The following is a 24,760-nucleotide window of genomic DNA, read 5'->3' as shown; positions in this document are numbered from 1 at the left end:
AACTTCATTGGATGTTAATTTTGGAATAATTTGTATATAAGATCTGTATGTTTGGGCTTTATGAGTTGAGCCCGATCAGTATGTATATGACCCTTATTTAGATGTAATGGAATTGTATTTTATGTATTGTATTGCTTTGATTTTATGTGGACCTCTTTTGAGATCCAAATCACAAATAAAGATTTGAATTGAATTGAATTGTGCATCATGGTAGATGTAGTTCTACATTACCTTACTACGGCCTAAAAAATTAAGTTTCAGTTTCAAAAAAATTTCACATAGTATGCATTCATTCTATGTATCAGCACATTCACTTTCTATCTATAGCTAAACAGATGTGCTATCCTAGAGAAGGTAGGATAGTGAAGGCAAGGGGCAATATGATAGTGAATTTAATATGGAGAAAGGCAATTAAACACCACCTATCAACATTACAGAACTGTCTCAAATATCAAAACTCAGATTTAAAACTCGCACACACTCTGCTGATGAGTCCAAGGAGTAACCTACACACATGGATGTTGAGGAACCAGCAGAGATGAACAGACACGTGTACAGAAGGATTTCTCCAAAGCATTAAACTATTTTGAGGCAACGATCTTCAAGAACTGTTGCTTCTGGGCATAATGCTGAAACGCCACACATATTTTAATGTTTAGAGACTTTCATGTTGAACATTCAGCACCTACAACATAAAATAATATCAAAACCATAAACAATACATTGGTGGGCATAGTAACATGCACTAAACTGGCTTTGACCAATTGTAAAATAAAATTGAAGATGGGCCAAGGTCCCTAGTTGACAAAATGGATACTATGACTGAAGCTGTCACAAATGTATGTGCTCATTTACAACAGTAAATTTTGTCACAAAGGCATCAACATGATTTTTTGCATCATTGGTTTAAGCAGATCTAGCAATCACCTTGCCCATGCTACTGCAACTTTATCTTGGTGCCTTGTGAATTTAGAAATACAAATGGGCCACTATAGTGGGGAAGTTGCCTGTGGGATTTTGCAGCTGATGCAGTAGAAAACTTGCAAGCAAGATAGTAGAAAATTGTCAAAACAAGTGGAGTTCAAGTAAAGAGCTGTCTACTCTAAGTAGTGTATCTGTAAGTGAATCTTTGAGCATGTTTTGAAGTCGTAGTCGATGAGGAGTTGGGGATGAGCCTGGAAGTGCTGTGTCAGCATCATCAGAAAGGGCCAGTGTTGGTAGAGATAACGAAAACATTAAGATTGCTTTTGAAAAGCTATTCTTACAATGTGACTTATCAAGCATTTTTTTAATACAAGCAAAGTCATTTATTTTTTTAAATGCTAAAATTATCCTTATCTGACATAGTTAAATCATATGTATGTGTGTCTACCTGAAATTAAGGGCACATTTTTTTTTTCATCAAAACAGCTGGATGGTCTATTTATTTCGATAAAATCTTAAAACAAAACTTACATTAAAATAATGATTCAAGGTGGCTTAACGGGCGATCATGGCGGACGTGGCTTTCTAAAGCTCCTGCCGGCCCGCTGATTATCCTTCGACTTTTCCTGGCCCCCGGACCCAGAAAGCATATCTTACCTGGAGCAAAGGTGGCGGACGACTTTGGGAGCCATCCGGTGCCGAGACCGGCGCACCGTAACCCTTCCGGGTGGCGAGACGGACTGCAGCAGCGGGCGGCCTAGTGCAGCTCGGACGAGCCGGGGCCTCAATTTTGGCGCACCCAGACCAGTGAACTCTTCCTGGGGTCTGCGGCGCCGTTTTCGGCCCACGATCCGGAGCTGTCTGCTGCGAGCGGGCCGCTGTGGGCTCCCCTGCCTTTCCTCGTCTTGTCAGTGAGGCGGGCCAGTGCCCCGGGGACGCCTCGGAGACCCTGCGGCCTGTCTGGCCTTGGCGGAGCCGGGGCCTCGAGTTTGGCGGCCCCTGCCCGGAGACACCTACGCAGATCCCTGGGCCCGAGGTGCAGGAGTATAGGAGCACCGGGAGCTGGGGGACCGGTCGTGCGCCCGGCCCAGTCGGCAGCCTTCCCCATCCCTGAGGTCGCTGGAGCGGTGGTCGGAGGGCCAGTGCACTGGACAGGAGTGGACCGTGCAGCGCTGGGAGTGCTGGGAGACCCGGTGTGAACTTGGCGCCGACCCGCGGTGGGGTCCTACGAACTGTGAGTGTTGCCCCCCCCTCAAATCGATCTGCGGTGCTGCTGAGAGACACTGTGCCCGAGGGGGGTCATTGGGGACCCTGCCCGGACGGCCGTGCTGGAGGAACCCCCTGGCAGCTGTTGGGACTTGCGGGGTGCACCGCAGCAGGCAGACATTTGGGGAGAAGTGCCCCAGGCGGAGCTAGCACGCGCTGGGCCTTGGCCTGCGAGGTTCGGTTGAGACGAACTTGGGGACCCCCCCTCCTTATCCTTTGGAGTGTGGGGCGGCGAGGGGTGAGAGGAGGCCATTGCCTGTGAGGATACCTGGTCGGTGCCCTGCCCTTGGTAGCTGTTGGAGTGAGGGTTGCCCTACCGCGGGGAGCAGCCGGCGCTTTGAAGACGCCCTCGCCGGACCCAGCCTTGACCATGACCAGAGGGGGAGGTGGCCCATCGACAAATTCACGGAGCCGCAGGGAGGCCCCGGAGCGCAGGGCGGCCAGGGGCCGGGGCCGGACAACGCGGCGCTGATGGCAGCCATCACTCAATCGAGAGATATGCTGGATGCCAAGATTGGGGCTGTTGGGGCTGATGTGACACTCCTGAGGCAGGACCTGCGCAACGCAGTGGCGCGCATAACAGAGGCTGAGTCCAGGATTTCTGTAGTGGAGGATGATGTCGGGACCCTAAAAAAGAAAATGGCGGCACTGGAGAGTGTCCAGAAAGGTCTAGCGCTCCGGGTGGAGGATGCCGAAGGACGGGCGCGCAGGAACAACCTTCGCTTTGTGGGCTTTCCGGAGGACTGTGAGAAGGGGAACATGGGAGGCTTCCTTGCTCGGTGGCTGGAGAGTTGGCTCCCTCCGGATGCCCTATCCCGATGCTTCGTGATTGAACGCGCACACCGGGCCCTGACGCAGAAACCGCCGGCAGGTGAACGACCTCGGCCGGTGATCGCCAGAATTCTAAATTTTCATGATAGAGACACTATTCTGCGGGAGGCAAGGACCAATGACTCCCTTACGTACGAAAACCACAGAATCATGATCTTCCCCGACTACACCAAAATGGTGCAACAACAGAGACACTCCTTCCTGGCCGCCAAGGCTAAACTTCGGGGTCTGAAGATACAGTACTCCCTACTCTATCCGGCCCGCTTACGAGTGGTCTTTCAGTCCAGAACTCACTTCTTCGACACACCAGAAGACGTTTTCAGATGGACAGATGAGACGGTGAGGGTCAGGCCACATCCCCAACCGGGCCTTGATCCAGGTCACTCGAGTGACTCATCGCAGGCCCAGAGTGACCAACACGCCCGGAGCCAAAGGAGTAGGAAGTCCAGGTCCCGGCGCCGCAATGCCTCCAACGCAGGGCGTCAGAATGCTGAGCCAGCTGATCCGGACAACTTGGGTGGAAGTGGCTGAGGTGCAATGGGTGGTCCAGCCCGCCTACGGATACCGACCGCTCCAGCGGTGGGGGTTGGTCCGCCGGTCCCTTGCATAGCGGCTGACTATATGCTGTGTTGCTGTAACGTTTATTGACTGTCCCATTACAGGTTCGAACTATGGGGCGGGTTCGGGGTGCTCCGATATAGGGGCTGCTAGCCTCCTACGTAGTTAGGAGTGGTTAAGGGGGGGGGGGAGCTTTAGCGTTAGTGGGTGTTCGGGATCCATTGGTATGGTAGGCTCTGGGCGCTCGGTTTTGGGCCCGGGGCCGCCCATATCGCGACAGATACTTCAATGTTCCATGAGGTATAGGGGGGGGGGAGGCAGTTGGGGGGCTTGGTTGGGGGTCAGGTTGGGACAGGAGTTGGGGTTGGCGGGGTAGTTGGAATGGTTGGGGGGGGTTGGGGACGGGAGTTGGGGGGAGAGACGGTGGGGGGGGAGGGGGAGGGTGGCACAATGTCTGCATTACATAGGCAATTCTCATGTGTGCGTGTGTGGCTTCAGAAGCACAGGACCTTTTATCTTCTTCCTATTGACAATGGTTGATCCCCTACGGTCAGGCCTACCAAGGGCAAAGTTACGAGTGGTGAGTTGGAATGTCCGGGGGATGCTGGATAAAATAAAGAGAGGGGCGGAACTGCAGCAGGGGAAGAGGGTGGGGGCGGATGTTCTCCTTCTCCAAGAGACACACCTTCAGGGCACCAAGACCCTCAGTTTACAAAGATATGGCTATCAACAGGTATTCCATGCCGGGTTTGCCAGGGGGTCCCGGGGGGTGGCGATCCTGATACATCGTAGGATTTCCTATGTACATTAGACGCACTGGGTCGATGCTCATGGTAGATACGTGTTTGTCAAATGTCTGGTGGGAGACGAGCCGATGGTCTTTGGTAGTGTGTATGCCCCGCCCCCGTTGCAAGATGCCCTTATTGAGCAGCTGTTCGAAGTGTGGACAGGCGTCCCGGATGTGCTGGCGATTGTGGGGGGGGACTGGAATGATGTGATGGATGGACGGATGGACAGATACAGGCCCGGTAGGGAGCCCCAGACCACGGCGCCGACGAGGCTTCATGGCCTGGCGCAGGGCATGGGTTGGATTGATACGTGGCGCTACCAACACGCCTTGAGCCGAGAATACTCTTATGTGTCGGCGGTGCACAAGTCCTTTTCCAGGCTGGACTACCTGTTTGTACCGTCTCCCTGGCTGGCGAGGGTCGCTTCCACGGCCGTACTTCCCCGTGGCATCTCGGACCATTCCCCTGTGTCCCTGGATTTGCTATTGGACAAGAGGCAACAGCCCTTCCGATGGCGCCAGTCCGCGTGGCACCTACAGCAGGATAGCTATCGTTCACATTTGCGCGAGTCCATCTCCAATTATTGGACTGAGAACGGCGGGCCGGAGGTTGACGCCGTCACCCAGTGGGAGGCGATGAAGCCAGTGGTCAGGGGGGGGTGGACATTGCCTGGTGCGCGGAGTCCCGCAGGACCCGTCTGCGCGAGGTGGATGAGGCGGCGGGGCGGGTTCGGGACCTGGAGAGGGACTGTGTCGTGGGTGACACGGACGAGGCCGTGGGACAGCTCCTGCAGGCTCAGCAGTCATATTCCTCCCTATTACACAATGAAGCGCGCCAGCTTTGGCTGGCCACCCAGAGTAGAATATATCAGTGGGGGGACAAATCCAGCACCATGCTCTATAGACTCTGCCAACACACCTTCCGGCCTCAGGCTCTACCGGGCATTCGGGATGGCCAGGGTGACCAGTTGGTGGCCCCTGAAGACATAGCTGCCAGTTTTGCACGGTATTATGCGGATCTCTATGCCCCCCGGGAGGTCCTCCCTGCGGAGGAAGTGGAACATTTTTTGGAGGACATCCCACCGCGCGCACTTCCGGATGAGGCCAGGGATCAGCTGGACCTTCCCCTCTCATTGGAGGAACTAGGCACGGCACTTGGGGAATTGAATACTGGCAAAACCCCGGGACCAAACGGGTTTCCGTGTGAATTTATGAAGACCTTTCACCTCCAGCTAGAAGGGCGCTATCGGTCGGCACTGGAGGCAGCCAGAGAGGGTGGTCGCCTACCAGCGGACTGGCGACACGCGGAAATTGTTGTTTTCTGCAAGCCCGGGAGGCCCCCTGAACAACACTCCTCGTATAGGCCAATTTCCCTTTTGAATTTTGAGGCGAAGATATTGGCCAAGGCCTTGGCTAACCGCCTTCTCCCATATATAACTGATCTGGTACACCCTGATCAGGCGGGGTTCATGCCCCATAGAGCAACTCGACACAACATTCGCCGGGCACAAGTGGTGGTGGAGACGGCCCGGGCCGCTGGGATCTCGACGGCGCTCCTTCTGGCCGATATCGACCGGGCATTCGACTCTCTCAGTTGGGTGTACCTTAGGGCACTATTGTCCCGCCTCAATCTCGGGCCGGTTTTTCTCTCGTACTTGAGCCTGCTCTATACAGACCTGACCGCGTCGGTGCGGGTGGCGGGAGTGGCGTCTGCGCCCTTCCCCATCGGACGAGGTACCAGGCAGGGATGCCCTCTCTCCCCCTATCTATTCGCTCTGGCCATGGAGCCTCTGGCGGCGTGGGTGCGGATGGATGCACAGCTCTGGGGGCTGGAATGGGAGATGGGCCCCTCTGACCGCATTGCGCTCTACGCCGACGATGTGATGTTCTTCCTCACGGCCCTAAATAGGTCCGGACCCAGGGTCCTGGAGATAATGAAACTTTTCGGGGAGGTTACAGGATTGCATCTGAATGTGCGGAAATCCAAGCTGTGGGTCCTGGGCGACGGCGAGGAGCTGGGCGGCATGGGCCTCGACGTTACAGAGAGCAGCGGGTGGCCTCAAGTACCTGGGCGTCTTTATTACAGATGTCCCGGCCTTGGCATGGGAGCGCAATGTGGTGCCCGTTTGGGACAGAGTGCGTTCTGACATTAGAACCTGGTCCAGAATGCCACTTAATATATATGGCCGCTCGGCGATTTTTAAGATGGTGGCCCTGCCGCGCCTTCTATACCAGCTGCAGAACCACCCATGCCCTATAGCGCCACAGTGGTTTCGTCAGGTCAATGCCGCACTAAGTCAGTTCCTTTGGGCCGGGGGAGTGGCGAGAGTAGCCCTCCGCACTTGCTTACTCTCTACGTACTGCGGGGGCCTGGCCACCTCAGACATTTTATCTTACTATCAGGCGGCACACCTGCTGGTGCTTAACGACTGGTGGTATGGGGATCGGGGTGACCCGACCTATGCCCTGGAACGGTATTTGATGGACCCGGACACGACCCACACCATTCTTTACTCGGCGGTTATCAGGAAACGGCTCCCCATGGTCACTCAGGTGGTCTTCTGAGTGTGGCGCGCCGCCTTGCGCCGCATGGGGTGGTGGAACACGTTGACGAGGGAGACCCCGTTGTGGCAGAACGGACGTCTCCCGGCGCTGGCGTCCCTGCAGGGATTCAAAGGCTGGGATGATATTGGTATCTCCACGCTCCGCCACGTCATGAGGGGCACCACCCTTAAGTCTTTCCAGATGTTGAGGGAGGAATATGCCATGCCCAAAACCCAATTCTTTAAATATTTACAGCTGCGTCATGCACTATCTCCCTCTCTGGTAGGCCTGGAGTCTCTGCCCGAGTTCAGCCCCCTGGAGGCCAAGGTGTTTATGGGGGAACTGGAGGAGAAGAAGATCTCCAACATCTACCAGACCTTGGTCACACACTGCTCCTCCTCCCTGGATGGATTGCGAGCTGCATGGGAGAGAGATATTGGGGCTCTAGAAGAGGAGGACTGGAGGGAGGCCCTGGAGGCCCCTAGGGGGGCGGCCATTGCGATGCGCCTCCGCTTTATTCAATTCAAATATTTGCATAGGGCCTACTTTACTAGAGAGCGGCTGTGGAAAGCAGGTTTGATTGCCTCCCCTGAGTGCTTGAGGTGTGGCCGGGAGGCTGGGACATTTGTTCATACTGTGTGGTCGTGTGCGAACCTGGCTAGATACTGGATGGGAATCTGGGACTGCTTGGCGGAGGTTCTGGGCTGGGACCTTCCCCGAACACCGCAACTCGGCTTACTTCATGTTATGGAGCAGGTGGGAGGCAACATATACAAGCGTCACCTACTGGTCCTAGGCCTAACTGTAGCTAAGCGGGATATAGCCAGGGCCTGGAAGGATCCCAGGGCCCCACTATTGGAAGTCTGGAGGCGGGGATTGGATTTTTGCATGGGACTCGAGCGCCCGATCTTCGAGGCCAGGGGTTGCCCCAGGAAACATTTCAAGATATGGAAGAGGTGGGCGGATTATAGGGGACTTTGGCTGGAACCACCGATGGCCCAGGACACTGGAGAGGATCTTTAACAGCTGTTTCCTGTGTGACAGGGAGTGCACGCACTTGACATTATCATGCTTTATGCCTTACGATTAACGGACGCTGTGTGGGGGGCGGGGTGGGGCTGGGAGGGGGGTAAGGAGTTTGGGGGTTGGGGGGGCCGGGTGATTAATACATTATTGCTTGTGCTGAGTGTATACCCTTTTCATGCTTATGCTCATTGGTCCTGCGTGGTGATGCGGGAAGATGTTTCTTTACTCTGTATTATGTCAGTACTTGAATAAAACTTTGTTCTGAAAAAAAAAAAATAATGATTCATAATATCTGTATGCCGTGCTCTGACTTCTGTTTCTTTTGATGCATCTTGCAGATGACGTGGTGCTGGATTGGGTTCTTCATCCTTAAAATCTGGGTCTGTCATTACTGTGGGTAGTCCTTTACTTGTTTCTATATTATGTAACATACCAATGGTTGCTATAATTTTACATCCAGTTTCAGTGCTGTATTGTAGTGTACCACCACTCTTGCAAAGACACCAAATTCTACTTTGTAAAAGTCCAAACGTCCATTATATAACTGATCCTGCCATTTTTGGAGCATTCTTATATATTTGTTCACATTGGGCCTGATTACAAGACCGCCAGACTCAAAGGGGCGCGGAGTGAGCAATGTACACACCGCCGCACTGGCAGTCCGACCGGCCCATTACAAGTTGGACGGTCGAGCCGCCATTACACCTCTACAACCGCGGTGGCGCGACGGTCTTGAGGCCAGAATATACTTGTTTGGCCACTGCAGTCCCACCAAGCATATTACGAGTTTCCTCTCTGCCATGGTTTTCATGGCGGTTCCTCCCCCATGAAAACAGTGGCGTAGAGGAATCAAAGGGGTCCTAGAGGGCCCCCTGTTGCCTCAGTGCCATAAGGTGCATGCGGGGGCACTTGATGTGCCACCCTGTGTGCATGCACCACATTACCTGCACGGCATGGACTGCAGCAGCCCATGGCGTGCAGGTACTGCCTTTGACATTCCCATTGTGGTGCCTGTTTCATAGGCGCCGCCGCGGGAACACCAAAGAACCACCTACCAGTGACTAAATAAGTCATAATACGTCGGGCGGTGCGCACGCTGGTTTGGTGGTCCCGGAGCGGAGCAGTGGCATGGCAGTCCGCTCCATGATCGGCAAAATCTTAATCGGCCCCTTCGTGTTTTTGAATATAGGTATGGTGTTAAAATCCAAGGGTGCAAAGCGTATGCACTGCCATCTTAAATACAGAAATCATTATTCATTTTCAACTGATAAACGTCTGGTTCCTATGTCTAATTAAAGTTTCTTACACTTACCAAGAAGACAGCTGTAAATCCCACTGTGCCTAAACATGAATGAGTCATGGGTGCTGACTGAAAACCTTTCTATGATGTCTGTGATGATATAGATCACACAGAGCCTGTATGTTAAGTGAATTAATATTTGTACTGTTTATAAATAAGTATCATGAGAAGATGGTGGCCATAAAGCTACGTGAGTTCCGTTAATACATCCTATGGCATGAGGAAATTGTGCAATGCAATACAAGTGTAATTTGATGAGTTGTAAATCCTGTAGAGTGGTAGGGAAAAATATGATTATTAATGTTTGATAACATTGCACCAAGGAGATCCCTAAAATAAATGTGGATAAAGCTCATTGTGAAACAACACCTGCCACCGCAGCTGGTAACTAGCTACTAGTGGCTGAGAGGTGCAGTGAGCATAGTGCTTGCACATGGGAAGGTATGGAGTTGCTTCTGAAAGTATTTTTCCTTAGCTGTGGTTTCAGGTCAGTAAGTAGGTCTAAAATGACCTACCTGCTAAATTGATATTTATCAAAAAATCTCCTCCTCTGTTCCCTGGAAAAGTGTAATCCTGACCCTAAACGTTGCTTCCTATCTTCTCCTCCACTTCTGCAGTCCAGCCAGTATCTGTATCCTCCTAGCCATCATGTGCAAAGCTGCCTTTGTGTGTGCAAACTGCTGGTGCATTCTGGGACTATTTATATAAATTGCACCAGATTACCACCTGATTCCACTGAGTGGTAACTTGCACGTGCAAAATGACTAGTCACTGTTAGTGAAACCTTTATACTTATCAACAGCGATTCACTATTAAGAAATCCCTAATAACAAATCACTATTTCGAGCCGCAGATTTGATTCAGTATTTTGTCAGTTTGCAAAAAATAGCGAAGAATGGCCATTCGTACTTACAAATACATTCTTCACATATCTAGACCTTAATGTGGCCACCACATGTTTGTTATAAAAAAAATCATTTCATTTAAGAAACATTCACTTGTAAATCGTAAATCATACGTTCTTATATAGCGCCTTTCACCGTAAGGTCTCAAGGCGCTTGCTTTGGGAACCCGTCCTGGCCTTTCCCTGCGAGATTACCCCTACTGGGCATCCCCAAGGTGAAGACCAGGCATCCCATCGCGGTGGGGCCGTAGTGGAGATTAAGCAAGCTATTGCCCAGAGTTGCAGAGTGTGAACCCACAATTCGAGTAGGCACTGAAGCGAGAATTATCGAGTCCATGGACATTTTGAGCTCAAGGCCCTGCCGCGTCGGGGATTGAACCCTGGTCCCGGGTCTGAACTCTGCATCAGGGACTGCCTCCTCTAACCAGTGAGCCACACTTCTCCACTTGTGTGGATGTTTTATAACTGATTTTTTCTTTAAATGCCTTTTAGTTGTACCAATACATTTTATCATTACTCTTTATGAAGGCGACATGAAACCATCACTCAGACAAGTATTCAAATTGCAGGCAGTTACAGTGTGAATTAAGCTTTGTATAACAGCAATTTTGAAAAGGAGATGGGAAGTAAATCACCATGTGACTGAGCACCAAAAGTGCAGCCAAAATAAATTGCTGAAAATACAATTAAAAAGGGGAATTTTGAAAGAGCTTTGTCCCTGCGGAGAATGGAACTGTTTTACGTTTATATGAACATTGTACACAAGCTTTGTGCAGTCACTTAAATGACAGTTCAACAATTAATTAAATCTGATGTCCAAAAGCGACTCCATGTACTTATATTATGTATGATTCTTTGGAAAACAATAGACTGGGGAGACTGCTAATACTGTTTCACGGGCTAGACCTGAATATAAGGAGCTTTCACTTAACAGGAGGTACAAAGTGATTTTCCTCAATAGCCGGAGCACAGAATCTGTGCAGTGATTTTCCCAGGCTTGCTACAGTGAAAGGAATGGGGACAACAAAGGGTAAGAGGAAGAGAATTGGGAACTCAAAAGGCAGGCTACACTGCTGCTTGGCAGGGGATTGAACTGAGATGCCAAAACAGAAAAGAGGTCTTCTCTCGACGCTGATTTTGAATTGCAGCCTAGAAACAAGGCACTGTTACAGTCCAGGCACCAGGGGATACGTAAAGGACAATTATTATGAAATTAACCTAACACTGATGCACTGAACCAATATAATGTTCTACATGTGTTGTTCCTCAGAGAGGACACGGTTCAAAAGCACATGATCTTCATGCACAAACTAAGTGATGCAGAATTAAAGAACCCCAGTAATGGGAGAATGAACACATTTAACCAGAGGATCCATGTGTGCAGGGAAAGGCCTTGTTAGAAATGGGGTCTCTAGTTGGCAGAGGTATGCACCCTGTCTAAGTAGGGACCACCACTTTAGACAGGATAAGTCAGATACACAACTTAAATTGACCTGTGCTCACCCTCTGGTAGCTTGGCACAGAGCAGTCAGGCTTAACTTAAGAGGGAATTTGTTTAGTATTTGAATACTTTAATTACAGTACCACAATGAAAGCACCACAAAAAAGCTCCACACCAGTTTAGAAAATAGGGAATATTTATAAGTAAAGCAAGACCAAAACAACAAAAGTCCAATACGGATAACCCGAGATATGAATCTTTTAAAAGATTAAATGCAAAAACATGATTGGGAGTAACTAGCGGTCAAAAGGTTACTTGAGATCGTGAGGGACAGGTGCAAATCCAAAGTTCAGACTGACTGCAATGGAGGGCAGGCCGGCTACAGAACCCATGCAGGGTCTGCTGAAAATGTACATTGTATGGAGCAAAGCGTCTAAGTCGAGCACACGATGCGTCAGAATTGTTCCCGCAGTCGGGTCACTGCGTCGGTTACAAGCCTCGCAGATAGCGCTGGGGAACCAGTTCTTCATCATCGTTGAGCCGTGCCGACTGTGTCGAAGAATTGGCGCTGCGTCATCATCAAGTCTCGCAGTCGAGACCCACGTCATCTTCAATGTGCTGGTTTTTCTTACACAGTCTGGTCGATGCACCAGTTGTGCAGAAAAACTGCTGCAGAACCCACTTTTGAGGCCCAGGACTGGAGGGAGCACCTCATGCAAGGGTAGGACTCACAGATCGAAAGTCCAGCAGCACTAGCAGAGTTGCAAGAAGCTTTTAGTGTCCCTGAGACATCAGAAAACAGGAGGCAAGCCAACAACTTCTTGGAGAACCTTGGATTCAAGGATGTAGAGAGCAGGTCTAGTCCCTGTCCCTCCCAGGCAAGAAGCAGCAGGCAGCAGGCCAACGCATCAAAGCAAGTTACAAAGTGGCAGTCCCTCCTGTAGCACAGCAATCAGCAGGCAGCAGGCCAACACAGCAATGCAAGTAGCGAAGTGGCAGTCCCTCCCACAGCACAGCAGCGTTTCTTCCAAGCATTATGTCCTTGGTTCCAGTCGAGTTCTGATTTGGTTGTGTCAGGGGTCCAATACTTCTACCCAAATGTTCCTTTCATGCGGTAGTGACATTAAATAGGCCTTCGAATATCACATGGTCCCTGCCTTTCCTGCCATGGCTCCAGACACTCTACAGAGGGGCATGCTGCTCTTTGTGTGGGAACAGGTACAGCCCTATTCAGGTGCAAGTGTCCACTCCTCCCTCCCAACTACTACAGGAAGGCCCATCAGCCTATTGATGGTCCATCAGAATGCACGTCACACCTCTTCTCCCTTTGTGTGACTGTCTAGAGGTAATGCACAAAGCCCAGCTGACACCCAATCCAGGTGTGTATTCAGAGACAGGCAGAGGCACAGAATAGTTAAAGTAAAAAACAAATGCAAGCTTTCCAAAGGTGGCATTTTCAGACTTACAATTTAAAATCCAAATTCACCATACATTGTGATTTCAAGTTGTGAGTCCGGAGACACCAAACTCTAAATTTCTATCTGCTCTCAATTGGAAATTACACTTAAAAGGTGTTTAAGGCAATCCCAATGTTATTTGAAGGGAGAGATAGGCCTGCAGTAGCGAAAACGAATTATGAGTATTTCACGAACAGGATATGTATAACTTAAAAGTACATGCTCTACTTTTTAAATACACTGCACCTTGCCCATGGGGCTATCTAGAGCCGAGCTTAGGGATGACTTACATGTAATAAAAAGGAAGGTTTGGGCATGGCAAGTAGGGTAACTTTCCTGGTCGAAGTAGTTTAAAACTGCACACACAGGCTTTGCAGTGGAAGGCCTGAGCCATGTTTAATGGACTACTAAAGTGGGTGGAACAATCATTGCTGCATGCCCACCAGTAGCATTTAATTTACAGGCCCTGGGCATATATAGGGCTCTTTAATAGGGACTTACAAGTAATTTAAATATGCCAATTGTGGATAAGTCAATGTTACCATGTTTAGAGTACAGAGCATATGCACTTTAGCACTGGTTAGCAGTGGTAAAGTGCCCAGAATCCTAATTGAATTGGAAGCCTCAGATTGACATGCTCGCCCTGAAACACGCACAGTTGGCTGGGGCACTGCTAAATGAGCATAGGCTTTCCCTTACAAAACCCACAGCCCACGCCCTTAAAATATACAACTCAAAGGTCACTAGTGCAATTCTATATGGCGATGAACTGTGGAGCCATGAGGACATCACTCCCCTGGTTATTGCCCAAAACAAATATTTGAGGGCATTAATTGGTTTGCCACAATCAACCCCGTTGGTGCCCTTATTTTTGGATTTGGGTTGTTTCTGCATTGAGGACCTGGCTCGATTTAGGCCTATAGCCTTTTGGAGAAGGCTGTGGGCCACCCCTGAGCTCCCATTGTACGCCAAAGCACTTTTTGATTTTAGAGGGGTAAGCTCAAGTGGCTCCGGCACATAAAAAAAAACCTGATAGATATGGGGATGGGTGCACTCTGGGAGATCCCAGAAACGACTCCACTGCCAACAAAAAAAGAACTTAAAGCTGTTTATATGGACATGGTGAAGTCTAAGCGTTTTCCATCCATCACAAGGCGAACTCTCACTAGGGACTTCCTGTCAATTAAGCTGAGGCTGGTTTCGAACAATGGGGCTCATTAGGATTGCGGATAATCCGCATCCTCCGGGCCGGCAGAAGCCACCACCGGCCCGGAGGAAGCGGATCATCCGCTGCGGACTGGAAAAAGACCCCCGCCAGATTAGGATGTCTGGGGGATCTATTTTCCGTCCGCCGCTTTTCCACCGCGGTCGCCTTCCGACCGCGGCGGAAAAACTCTAACATGGCTGGCGGTATCTATCAGACACTGCCAGCCATATTAGGATAGCTGCGGTCATATGCCTTTCCACAGCGGCATTTCCGCCATGGAAAGGCATACGGTGTTGTCTTCGGGGGCCTGTTGTGGACACCCAGGGGTGAAGGGTTGGTGGAGGTGCACATGGGGAGTACCTGTGGTACCCCCCATCCTTTGTGTGCACGAAGCGGCAGGCACCACGCGGTGCCTGCAGCTTCGTGCATGCAAAGGTAAACATGTTTTTTTTTAAATTGCGGCATGTGCTGCTTCAAGCAGCACCCGCCGCAATGTTAAAAATACAGGATGTGACCGCCAGGTGGCGGTCACATCCTAATTAGCATGGAGGGACCGCCGCTGCCCCTGCGGACGGTCCCTCCTCCTCTGGGGTGGCGGACGGACGCAGGTCCATCCGCCATCCTAATAGGCCCCAATATTGGGATATCATCTCAAATCGATGGATAGGAAGCTTTACCACCAGTTTAGGGTAGGCTCCCTCCCAACCAGAGTTTTCTCAAGTAGATGGCTCAAACAAATGTCAGATCTGTGCCCGCTGTGTTTAGCCCAGTCCGAATCAATTGCCCATATCCTATTTGTTTGCCCTGGCCTATAGGCCACCAAGGATGAAATGGCTTAAAAGCATTTGTACTATCTCAGGCACGAGAGTGGCTATAGAGGCACTAAGGATCCTTCAGACGTGCACTCAGGAATCTATTGTCATCGCCATGGCAACATTTCTGAGTTGGGCATGGGTGATTAGGGCAAATAAAATCAAATGCTTACTGATCTGATCTGTTTAAATCCATTTTTCCCTTATTCTGTGGCTTGTGTGGCAACCTGTGTCCGCCACCTTGCTGAGTATTGTGGTGGGGCCTATTGATTGTGTGAAAGACCTGGGTATATTCTATCCTTTGGACTGTAATGATGTTTTGTTTTACTGTTTTGGGCCTCCTTTATAACTTAAAATTGAGCGGATATTTTATTTCTTATTTCTTTTTACTAATTGTCTTAATAGTATATTTGAGCCTGCCGAACTGATGGGTTATTTCTCCTTCTTTTAAATACTACTGTGACTGTTCCAGTATAATGTAATTTTGTCACAACTCAACCGTTTTAAATAAGCTTTTTACCTTGTCTATTTCTTAATTGATTGTATGTCTTTTAAGGTTTTATAATCGAAATAAAGACTTAATGACTATGTAATACCTCTAGAGAATGCATATTTGTTACTGCCTGCTTCTGCCACAGCTAATGCAACATTTATGCTTCTTTTAGGTACAGTTCTTGCAGCTCCTTGGCTCTAGATGAGCCAGATGATTTGCAGGTTCCACAGGACACCGAACTGCGTCTGCTGAAAACGGGAGAACTGATGTGAGTAGTGCATTGTCAAAACTGTCTGCAGTTTCAAAAGAACGTTTTGCAAAAGTGAAAGTGGGCCATTAAAAAAAGAGTGAGGAATGTAAATTGAAATTTACTTAAATCTACTTTTATTTAGGGCATTCATATAATGCAAACCAAGAAATTCTACAACACCACAAAACATGAAAATGCTAAGAAATGTTCCTCTCATAAATTGCAATAGATACAAAATGTCAACTACTCATATTTAAATGTACTACAAAGTAGCAGATTAGTGGTATGAACAGAAAAACTGACAAGTACAAAACGTATTGAATTTATTAACAAAAGCAATAAAAATATTCAGCATGTACAAAAAGGATAAATGCAGGTAAGCAACTTTATTCGACAAACTCACTCTACAACAACTAAATAGTAACAAAGACGTGATACTTGACAGTGCTCATGTGATACTGCTCAATATTGCATATCTCTTCTTATTTTGGTTATTTGCTTCAGGCTTTAATGAGTAATGTTGCATGCGTTTTGTTGTGTTCAAATGGGATGCTAATTGTCCTTTGTCCATATTGCATTTATTTATGTAGTATATTTCACAAGAACAACAGTGACATTGTTTGAACAGGAATTCATTTTTTTCATTTCATTATGTGGGTGCTTTGTATATTTTTTACATGTGCATGTGATAGGGTTGATTACACCAGATTGTGAACACCAAATTCCTTTGGATATGCAATATTCAGCAGATCACATGAGCATTGTCAAGGATACCGTCTTTGTTACCATTTATTTTCAGCTCATTTTCTTGCCCTTTTGTCTAGGTCCATGTTTATGTATTCATGTTGTACACTTTAAAAGAATGTTTATGGGCAATGGCTGACACCTGTGACCAAGGCTTTCTGCCAAAATGCTTAGGGTGCCCCACTCCGTTTCTACTAATAAAATTTCTCACTGATTGCACTATCATGAGTGCAATGCTGTGTTTGTATCTTCGCCAACACTTCTGCCTTTTGGATTTAATATCTGGTTTCTTTCACCGGTTACAGCACAGCACCAATGTGAGGGTCAATATGATAGCTTTGGGATGGTAAAATGGTGGCAGAGCGATGAGCCGTTTTCCATCCTGAGACCCGTCTGCCATTCTAAAATATTTGTGGCAACAAGGACGGAAGAAGTGCACTGCACTATACAAGTGGGAGTGCATGTCAGAGCGACAGTATTTATTTATTTATTTTTATTTATAAAACGCGACATTCATCCCATGGGGATATCACGGCGCTAGGAGTAGCAGAGAAGTGGTGAAGCGTGTTGTGATTGATGGGGTCATGGCAGACGGCGGTTAGGGGAATAGATATGTTTTAAGTTTCTTCTTGAACGTCGTAAATTTGTTGGTTAGTCGTAACTCCAGTGGCAGCTCATTCCAATGCAGTGCTGCGAGGTGCGAAAAGGAACGTCCACCTGTCCTACTCCTCCTGATTCGTTTAGTCTCAGCTAGTGCTAAAGAGCGTGACCGTAGGCATCTAGGTGGGGTATAGAATTTAATTCTATTCTGTAGAATCTTAGGGCCTGTGTGGGGGAGTGCCCGATGGGCGTGTTCTAGGAGTTTAAAACATGCTCTTTGGCGTATTGCAGACAATGGAGCTTTTTAAAGCATTTTGTTCCTGAACTGTATCTTTTCTCTTTGCACACCAGTCTAGCTGCTGCATTCTGTAATACCTGCCAGCGTTTAAACAGATAGTCTGGCATGCCGACAAAAAGTGCATTTCCGTAATCCAACCTGCTGACCATCAGAGCCTCCTTTGATGGTTCTCCTGCTGTCGAGAGGGATCCATGGGAATAACCTTTTTAGGAGCTTCAAGGTGGCGAAACTTTTACCACACAGGGTTCACACGTGGTCTTTCATTGACAGGGTGCTGTCAATGATGATGCCCAGGTTTTTGACGCACTGTTTTTGTGCTGGCCCCATGTCCAACGAGTGGGGCCACCTAGTGGAATACCAAATGTGATTGGCTCCGCCTAGAAGCAGGATTTCTGATTTCTCCGCATTGAGCTTTAAGGCAATGCTCTGACATCCAGTTTGCCATCTCAGTAAGACAATTATTGAGTTTGGTTCTGATGTCATCATGCTGGTTTCCAATGGCTAATGTCAGTTGGGTATTGTCCGCATAGGAACACATTCCAAAGCCCCATTTCGTGCTAATCTTTGCCAAGGATGAGACATAGGCGTTAAAAAGTGTGGGGCTTAGGGACGCTCCCTGCGGAACTCCACACTTAAGATTTTTTGGGGTGGATGAAAAGGTCCCCAGCTCTACAGTTTGAGTTCTGTTACATAAAAATGAGCTCAACCATTTCAGGGCTTTAGCATGTATCCCTTTTTCATGTAGTATTTCCAGTAGAAGGTGGTGGGAGACTGTGTCGAACGCTGCCGACAGGTCTAATAGGATTAGGGCTACCGCCTTACCCTGATCCAACAGTGATCTTACATTGTCTAGTACAGCCAGGACGGTTGCCTCCGTGCTGTTGGTGGCCCTGAATCCTGTTTGAGTGGGATCCAGCAGCTCGTTTGATTCTAGATAGTTGACTAGCTGTCTATTGACAAGTTCCTCCAGGACCTTGGAGAGGTAGGGAAGTTGCGAGATTGGCCTATAATTAGCTGGATTGTTAACATCGGAACCTACCTTCTTAAGTAATGGAATTACTAAAGCTTGTTTCCATACCTCTGGAAAAGTTGCTGTCTCCAGAGATTGGTTAAGTAGCTGTGTAATGTAAGGGCACCGAATAGGTGTGAGTTGTGAGAAAATAAAGTGCGGACATGAGTCGAGAAGGGATCCAGATCTAACTTCCCTCATTGCAATGGCAATTTCATTTTCTGTAAGAGAGGTGAAGCTGTCTAAATGCTCAGGGCTGTCTGGGTGAGGGTTAGTATTGTCCCAATTAATGGGATTTTCTAGGGGGATATTTTTAAATGATGAATAGATCATATCTTTTTTATCTGTGAAGAAACTACACATATTTTCACAATTGTCTACTGAGGGTGGTAGGGTTTGAGACATGCAGGTTGGCTTGCAAAGTTCGCTTACTATTTTATAGAGTTCTTTTGCTGAGTTTGTATCCTCAATAATCCGTTGTGTCAAATATGCCTTTTTTGTCTTCTTTATTGCGTGTGTGTAGCCCTTGAGTTGTGTTTTGTACTCTGATTTGTCTGAGTCTAATCTGGACATCCGCCAATTGTGTTCCAATATTTTACACTCTTTTTTCAGCGTCTTAAGTTCTACTGTATACCATTTTTCAGATACTGTTTTCTTGGGTTTGGATTTGGTTTTCGGTGCAAATTGGTCTAGTGTTTTAGTAATTTCTGTTTCCAGGAGCAGTGCCCCTCGGGAGGGGGATTTTTTCTCCAGACTTGCTAGATTATTAGGGGAAAAGTGGTGGTGAAATGAGTCAGGAGATACCAATTTCCATGCTCTATATGAAGCGTGCATGCGTTTGGTGGTTCTTGCTAATTTCTCATGTGTGGAGAGAGTAAACATAATCAATGAGTGATCAGTCCAAATGACTGCCTTAGTCTCTTTAACTATAATGTTCTTTATGTTAGTGAACAGAAGATCTAGTGTGTGACCTGCTATGCGTGTGGGTCCCTTAATCCATTGTTTTAGTTGAAGAATGAGCATGTTGTTTTCAAGGTGGCTTGCTGCTACGTCATCAGTTAATTCATAATGCACATTAAAGTCTCCAATAACCAGATAATTTTTGTATTTTATACATGCGGGCAGTAGGTCCATGAGCAATTTGGTGCTGAAATCTGCATGATAGCCTGGGGGATTATAAATCACGGCTCCTCCAAATAGTATGTGGTTCCTGGTATATATAAATGGTAGTAATTCATACTCTCCCGCTTGGGTTATTGTGGTAGGGGAGCAGGTGATATGATCTTTAAATAGGATTGCTAGCCCCCCACCCTTCCGTCCAATTCTATCTAGTCTAAGTATTTTATAATCGGGGGCAGGGTGTTGGCGATGTCTGGACAGGAAAACTCTCCCCGCGAGTCAGCAGATGCCATTGAGAAGCAAGTACAGACTGGGTAACCCACACGTCATTGTGGCAGGCAGGTGGGTGCCCTGCTATTTGCTGACGATGGTAGTACTATCAGTGTATATATTGATATATTTTGACACAAGTTGAGACGGGTGAAGGACGAGGCGTCAAGAGAAAATGGCTGCAGACTCTCTTTTTAGAATGTGTTCAGCCTAAGGGACAAACATCAGTCTCCCCCACCGACAGCAGAGGTTTAATACAAACATTTGAAAAGTTATCCAGGAAAGAATTAGACAAGTGTTTGGAGGCCACATCATTGCAACAATATATTGAGGTGCAAAGGATCCCTAGGGGTCTAAGAATTTTCACTGCCCCCCTCCTATGAGGATCCAGATCCTCTTATGTTGAAGGGACGGCATGCCAATAGTGCAGATTGTTCAAAACGCATGATGGAGGTCCTAATTAATTATGCATGGAGAGACAGAAAAATTAGTGAGGGAGATCAATGTAATCTTGGAGGAACTTAAAAAACAATCAGATCAGCGAGAATTAGAGGAATTGAAAGATGGCATGTTAGAGAAATTGGATGAATATGAAGCTGAGAAATGGAGAAACATTGCGTGACCTTCATGATAATGAATCTGGACTCGTTCTGACCTTTTCTAAGAAATATGAGCATATTTACAAACAACTAGTTGCTATTTTGACCAAGGAGAAACATGTTATTTGGACCTCAGGAACAACATCAGATGCATGGGAGGAGAGTTATGTATCGTATGTCAGTGAACCTTCTACCAGTGACTTGGGGAGAATTGAGACCCAGGGGAATTGTTTAAAAAAACTTACTCTCTTAAGCAAGAGGAGGGCTCAAGTAAAAGAGGGGAGAGGCCGCCCAAGAGGTGGAGATGGAAAAAGTCGAGTAAAATCAGAAGAGGCAGGAAAGCAAGGAAAAAAAGACCCAGTGGGAATACGGACGAGGAGCCGCAAGAACAAAAAATGACAGACAACCTGACGAAAACGATAAGGTTGAATTTTAGACACATCTCAGTTACAATATTGCAATTGACTAAGTTAAGATTTTTCTTTTGGGATTTTCTTCTAGGCCGTGCAGCCCACTGGGGCATGTTTGATTTGTTCATGTTGTTTGGGAGTTGGTGTATACTGTCTTGAAATATTAGCCCATTGGGCGTGATGTCTTCTCATTTTCCTTATTTGCTTCATGTTTTTTAAGGAATTTACAATTATTGAGCATTGTTGCAGGAGTTTTTCTCTATTCAATATGGTGATTTTTATATATGCTTGTTGTGCTTTGTCCATGTTGCATTTATATACGTATATCCTCTTCCATGCTCACGACGGCTTCCGGCCGTCATAAGTCATGGTGGGCGTGTGCTCATGACGGCCGGCAGCCGTCACGACCACGCCCGCAATTGGAATGTCTAGCACTGCGGCATAATACCCGCCGCAGTGAATAGGATATTATTCCACCAGAATAGTGATAACATTTAAATGCAATTCATTTTTTTCATTTTATTATGTGGGCACATTGCATATTTTTTATATGTACATGTGACGGGTTTATTACACCAGATTGTGAACACCAAATTCCTTTGGAAATGCAGTATTGAGCAGTATCACATGATCATTGTCAAGTATGGTGACTTTGCTACCATTTATTTTAGGCTTGTTTTCCTGTCCTCAGTCCAAATTTATGTATTCACGTTTTGCATTTAAATGAAGATATACATATAAATATATATGTATATCTTCATATAATTATATATATATATCTCCCTGTCGAAGGCTACGACTGAAATGCGTAGGCCATTTCAACTTGGTGCTATGTAATTACTTAATAAATTATTATCTTGAGGAATTACCTCATTAGTGGTGCTGCTCCCTTCTGTGTGCGAAGTGGATGATGTGCGAGTGCTCTGATCGCTGCAGAAAGGATCAAATCCATATATATATATATAATTCACTTTTGCGCTGTGGAGTGGTCTGTACCTGTGGGTCCCGTTGGTGCAGATTGGATTTCTTGTCCATTTTCTAAAGTAGCGGAGCAGGACTGTGAACCGTATGTGTATATATATATATATCCATCCATCCATCCATCCATCCATCCATCCATCCATCCATCCATCCATCCATCCATCCATCCATCCGGTAGTTCTTTCTAGTTAGGACTATGTTTCCATACGGAAAAAAAATAGTTTTCTTAATAACTTAACTTTGGGGCAGTTTGACAAATCTACACGAAACATTGCAAAAAAATGTTTTCTTCCATCTTAACTGGAAAGTTGTAGGGTGATCCATCGAGCAGGTTCAAAGAAAAAGGGAGCATTCCATAACACATTGTATGGATGCCCTGACCCCCCAGGCCTGAGGACCAAAATGTTTTTTTATTTGCCTTGAATCCACAGCAAATTAGCAGAATTTAAGAAAAAAGTGCTACTCTTAAACACCCCCAACTGGGGTGGGCCAGGCCCGGGAAGCAGCACAAAATATTTCTTTTGGGAGGAATTTGCCCCGCTTCTCTGAGCCTTATTAGGCCTCTGGGACCCCATCCCTCAGGGCCGAATTCCATAACAAAAGGAGAGGGGTTCACAGGGCTATCCTCCCAGAGCCTTAAAATGCCCCAGGGACCCCAACCCCTGGGCCTGAACTGAACTTTATAGGGAGGAAGTCTGCTTGGCCCCCCTCTCTGACTCTGCAGTCTTAAAGATACTACTCATAAAATACCTATTTGGATGACAAACAATCGTAAACTCACACAAGTATAAGTTTACCTTTGTGAATCATGCCTTATAACTTTAAAAGTACACAAACAATTTAGATCTACTAGTAATAAGCACACTTTACACAACATAATGAAAAATTTCCTAGCTATCGTAACGGAAAGTTTCAATTCTTTTAAGGACTCGGAGGCAAGAATTATGCCTTCCCTCTTCACTTTATTAAACAGCAGCCAATTGAACACAAGACTACATTTCCCATGAACCCTAAGGAAATCTGTAGTCAAACAAAAAATGTCCAATCCGGAATATTTCTGGATCCTCCAATCAGATTACTCCAGCATCCACATAGTAGAATGGCGCAGAGTGGAGTGGCATAAAGTCAAATAGCTTAGAGTGGGCTGGCTTAGAGTGGACTGGCTTAGAGCAGGGTGGTGTGTAGTGGAATGCGGTAAAGTGTAATGACGTAGACTGGAGTGGCATAGAGTCAAGTGTTCTACTGTGGAATAACATACTGTGGAGTGGCCGCTAGTGCAGTGGCCTGGAGTGGAGTGGCATACAGTAGAGTGACATAGAGTGGAGTGGCGTACAGTGAAAATAACGTACAGTGGAGTGGCATGAAGTGGAATGGCATAGAGTAGGTTAGAATTGAGCGGCTTAGAGGGAAATAGTGTGGAGTGGCTTAGAGTGGAGCGGTGTAGCATGGAATGATGTAAAGTGGGTAGTGCTGAGTGGCACAGAGTAGAATAGTGTACAGTGGAGTGTTGTACAGTTGAATAGCATACATTGGAATGGAGTACAGTGAACTGGCAAAGAGTGGAGTTGCGTGGAGCGCAATGCAGTGCAGTGGACTGAAGTAGAGTGGAGTGGCATAAATTGAGGTGCCAGAGAATAGAGTGACATAGAGTGGAGTTGGGTAAAGTGTCATGGCATACAGTGAAGTAGAGTGGAGTGGCATAGAAAGGAGTGTTGTAGAGCGGAATATAGTAGAGTGGAGTTGCGTAGAGTGGAGTGGTGTAGCGTGGAATAGTGTACAGTGGAATGGTGTGCCATAGAGTGAAGTTGCATGTTGTGGAGTGGAGTGGCGTGGAGTGTCACAGTGCATTGACATGTTGTTGACTGGAGTGCCATGTCTTAAATTTGAGTGTCATGGAGTGTCATCTAAAGGACCGGACAGTTGGACTGGACTGTCATAAAGTTGAGTGGGGTGCGGTAGAGTGGAGTGACATGTTATAAAGTTAAGGGGTGTGTCCTAAATTGAAGTGGAGCGGTTTGCCAGGTCTGAGTATTGCTTAAAGAGATGTAGTGTTAAAATGGATGTAGAGGAAATGTGTTAGAAATATAGATTCTATGTCAGGACTGGGGGCGAGGATTATGCCTTCTCTCTTCACCTTATTAAACAGCAGCCAATTTAACACAACAAGACTACATTTCCCATGAATCCTAGGGAAATCAGTAGTCGAACAAAAAATGTTGAATCCGGAACAGACCTGGATTCTCCAATCAGGTCTCTCCAGCGTCCGCATAGTCTGCTGTCACTGGCCCTTCATCATCTTTCTTTGCGCGAATTTAGCTGGTAAAATCTCCTCATGCATCCTGTTCGCTCGCATCCAAACCTACAAGGACAAAGGTATATCATCATTCCACAACAGAAATATGATTCAGCCAGTTATATTACAATGAAGCAGACTTAACACAGGACCATGAAACAACAGTCGAACAGTTAGAATTAACTGAAGAACTTCAAGCCTGTAATCAAAACATTAAGATTGGCATTTTATAATGACAAGGGATCAAAACCTTAAACAGTTTAAGAGACAAAACTGATCTATTTACTTCAATACGGGGTGGGAAATATTCAAGCAATCCCTAGGGCGGAATAATCCTCGCCTCCGAGTCCTTAATGGAATTGAAACTTTCTGTTACGTTAGCTAGGACATTTTTCATTCTGTGTCAAGACTGAAGATGAGGCTTATGCTAGTTCAAAGCTTGCTCACCACGAAGTGAGCCATGTCCAGCACTGGCTTGAAGTATTGCCTTTTAAAGGTAGAGTCCGAGGACCAATCCGCTGCATTAAGGATATCTTCCAAACGGGCGCCCAAGCCAAATGCCTTTGAGGCCGTTGCTCCTCGAGATGAGTGAGCTCCGAAGTCCTTGAGACTTATCCCTGCCTCCTGCATAACCCAC

At 47.1% G+C, this 24,760-nt stretch overlaps 1 protein-coding gene across 5 annotated transcripts in view; it reads left to right on the top strand.

The window, feature by feature from the left end:
• Positions 1-24,760, top strand: part of FYCO1 (FYVE and coiled-coil domain autophagy adaptor 1) — a 917,765-nt gene that overhangs the window by 809,151 nt on the left and 83,854 nt on the right. For all 5 annotated transcript variants that reach the window (XM_086964932.1, XM_086964931.1, XM_086964930.1 and 2 more), the window contains one exon: positions 15,723-15,818. In XM_086964932.1, coding sequence (XP_086821058.1) covers positions 15,723-15,818 — 96 coding nt within the window. The remainder of the gene's footprint in view (positions 1-15,722; positions 15,819-24,760) is intronic.

Source organism: Lissotriton vulgaris, chromosome 4_1 (genome assembly GCF_964263255.1).
Source record: "Lissotriton vulgaris chromosome 4_1, aLisVul1.2, whole genome shotgun sequence".
Taxonomy (NCBI): domain Eukaryota; kingdom Metazoa; phylum Chordata; class Amphibia; order Caudata; family Salamandridae; genus Lissotriton; species Lissotriton vulgaris.
This window is presented reverse-complemented; position numbering and strand designations above follow the sequence as displayed.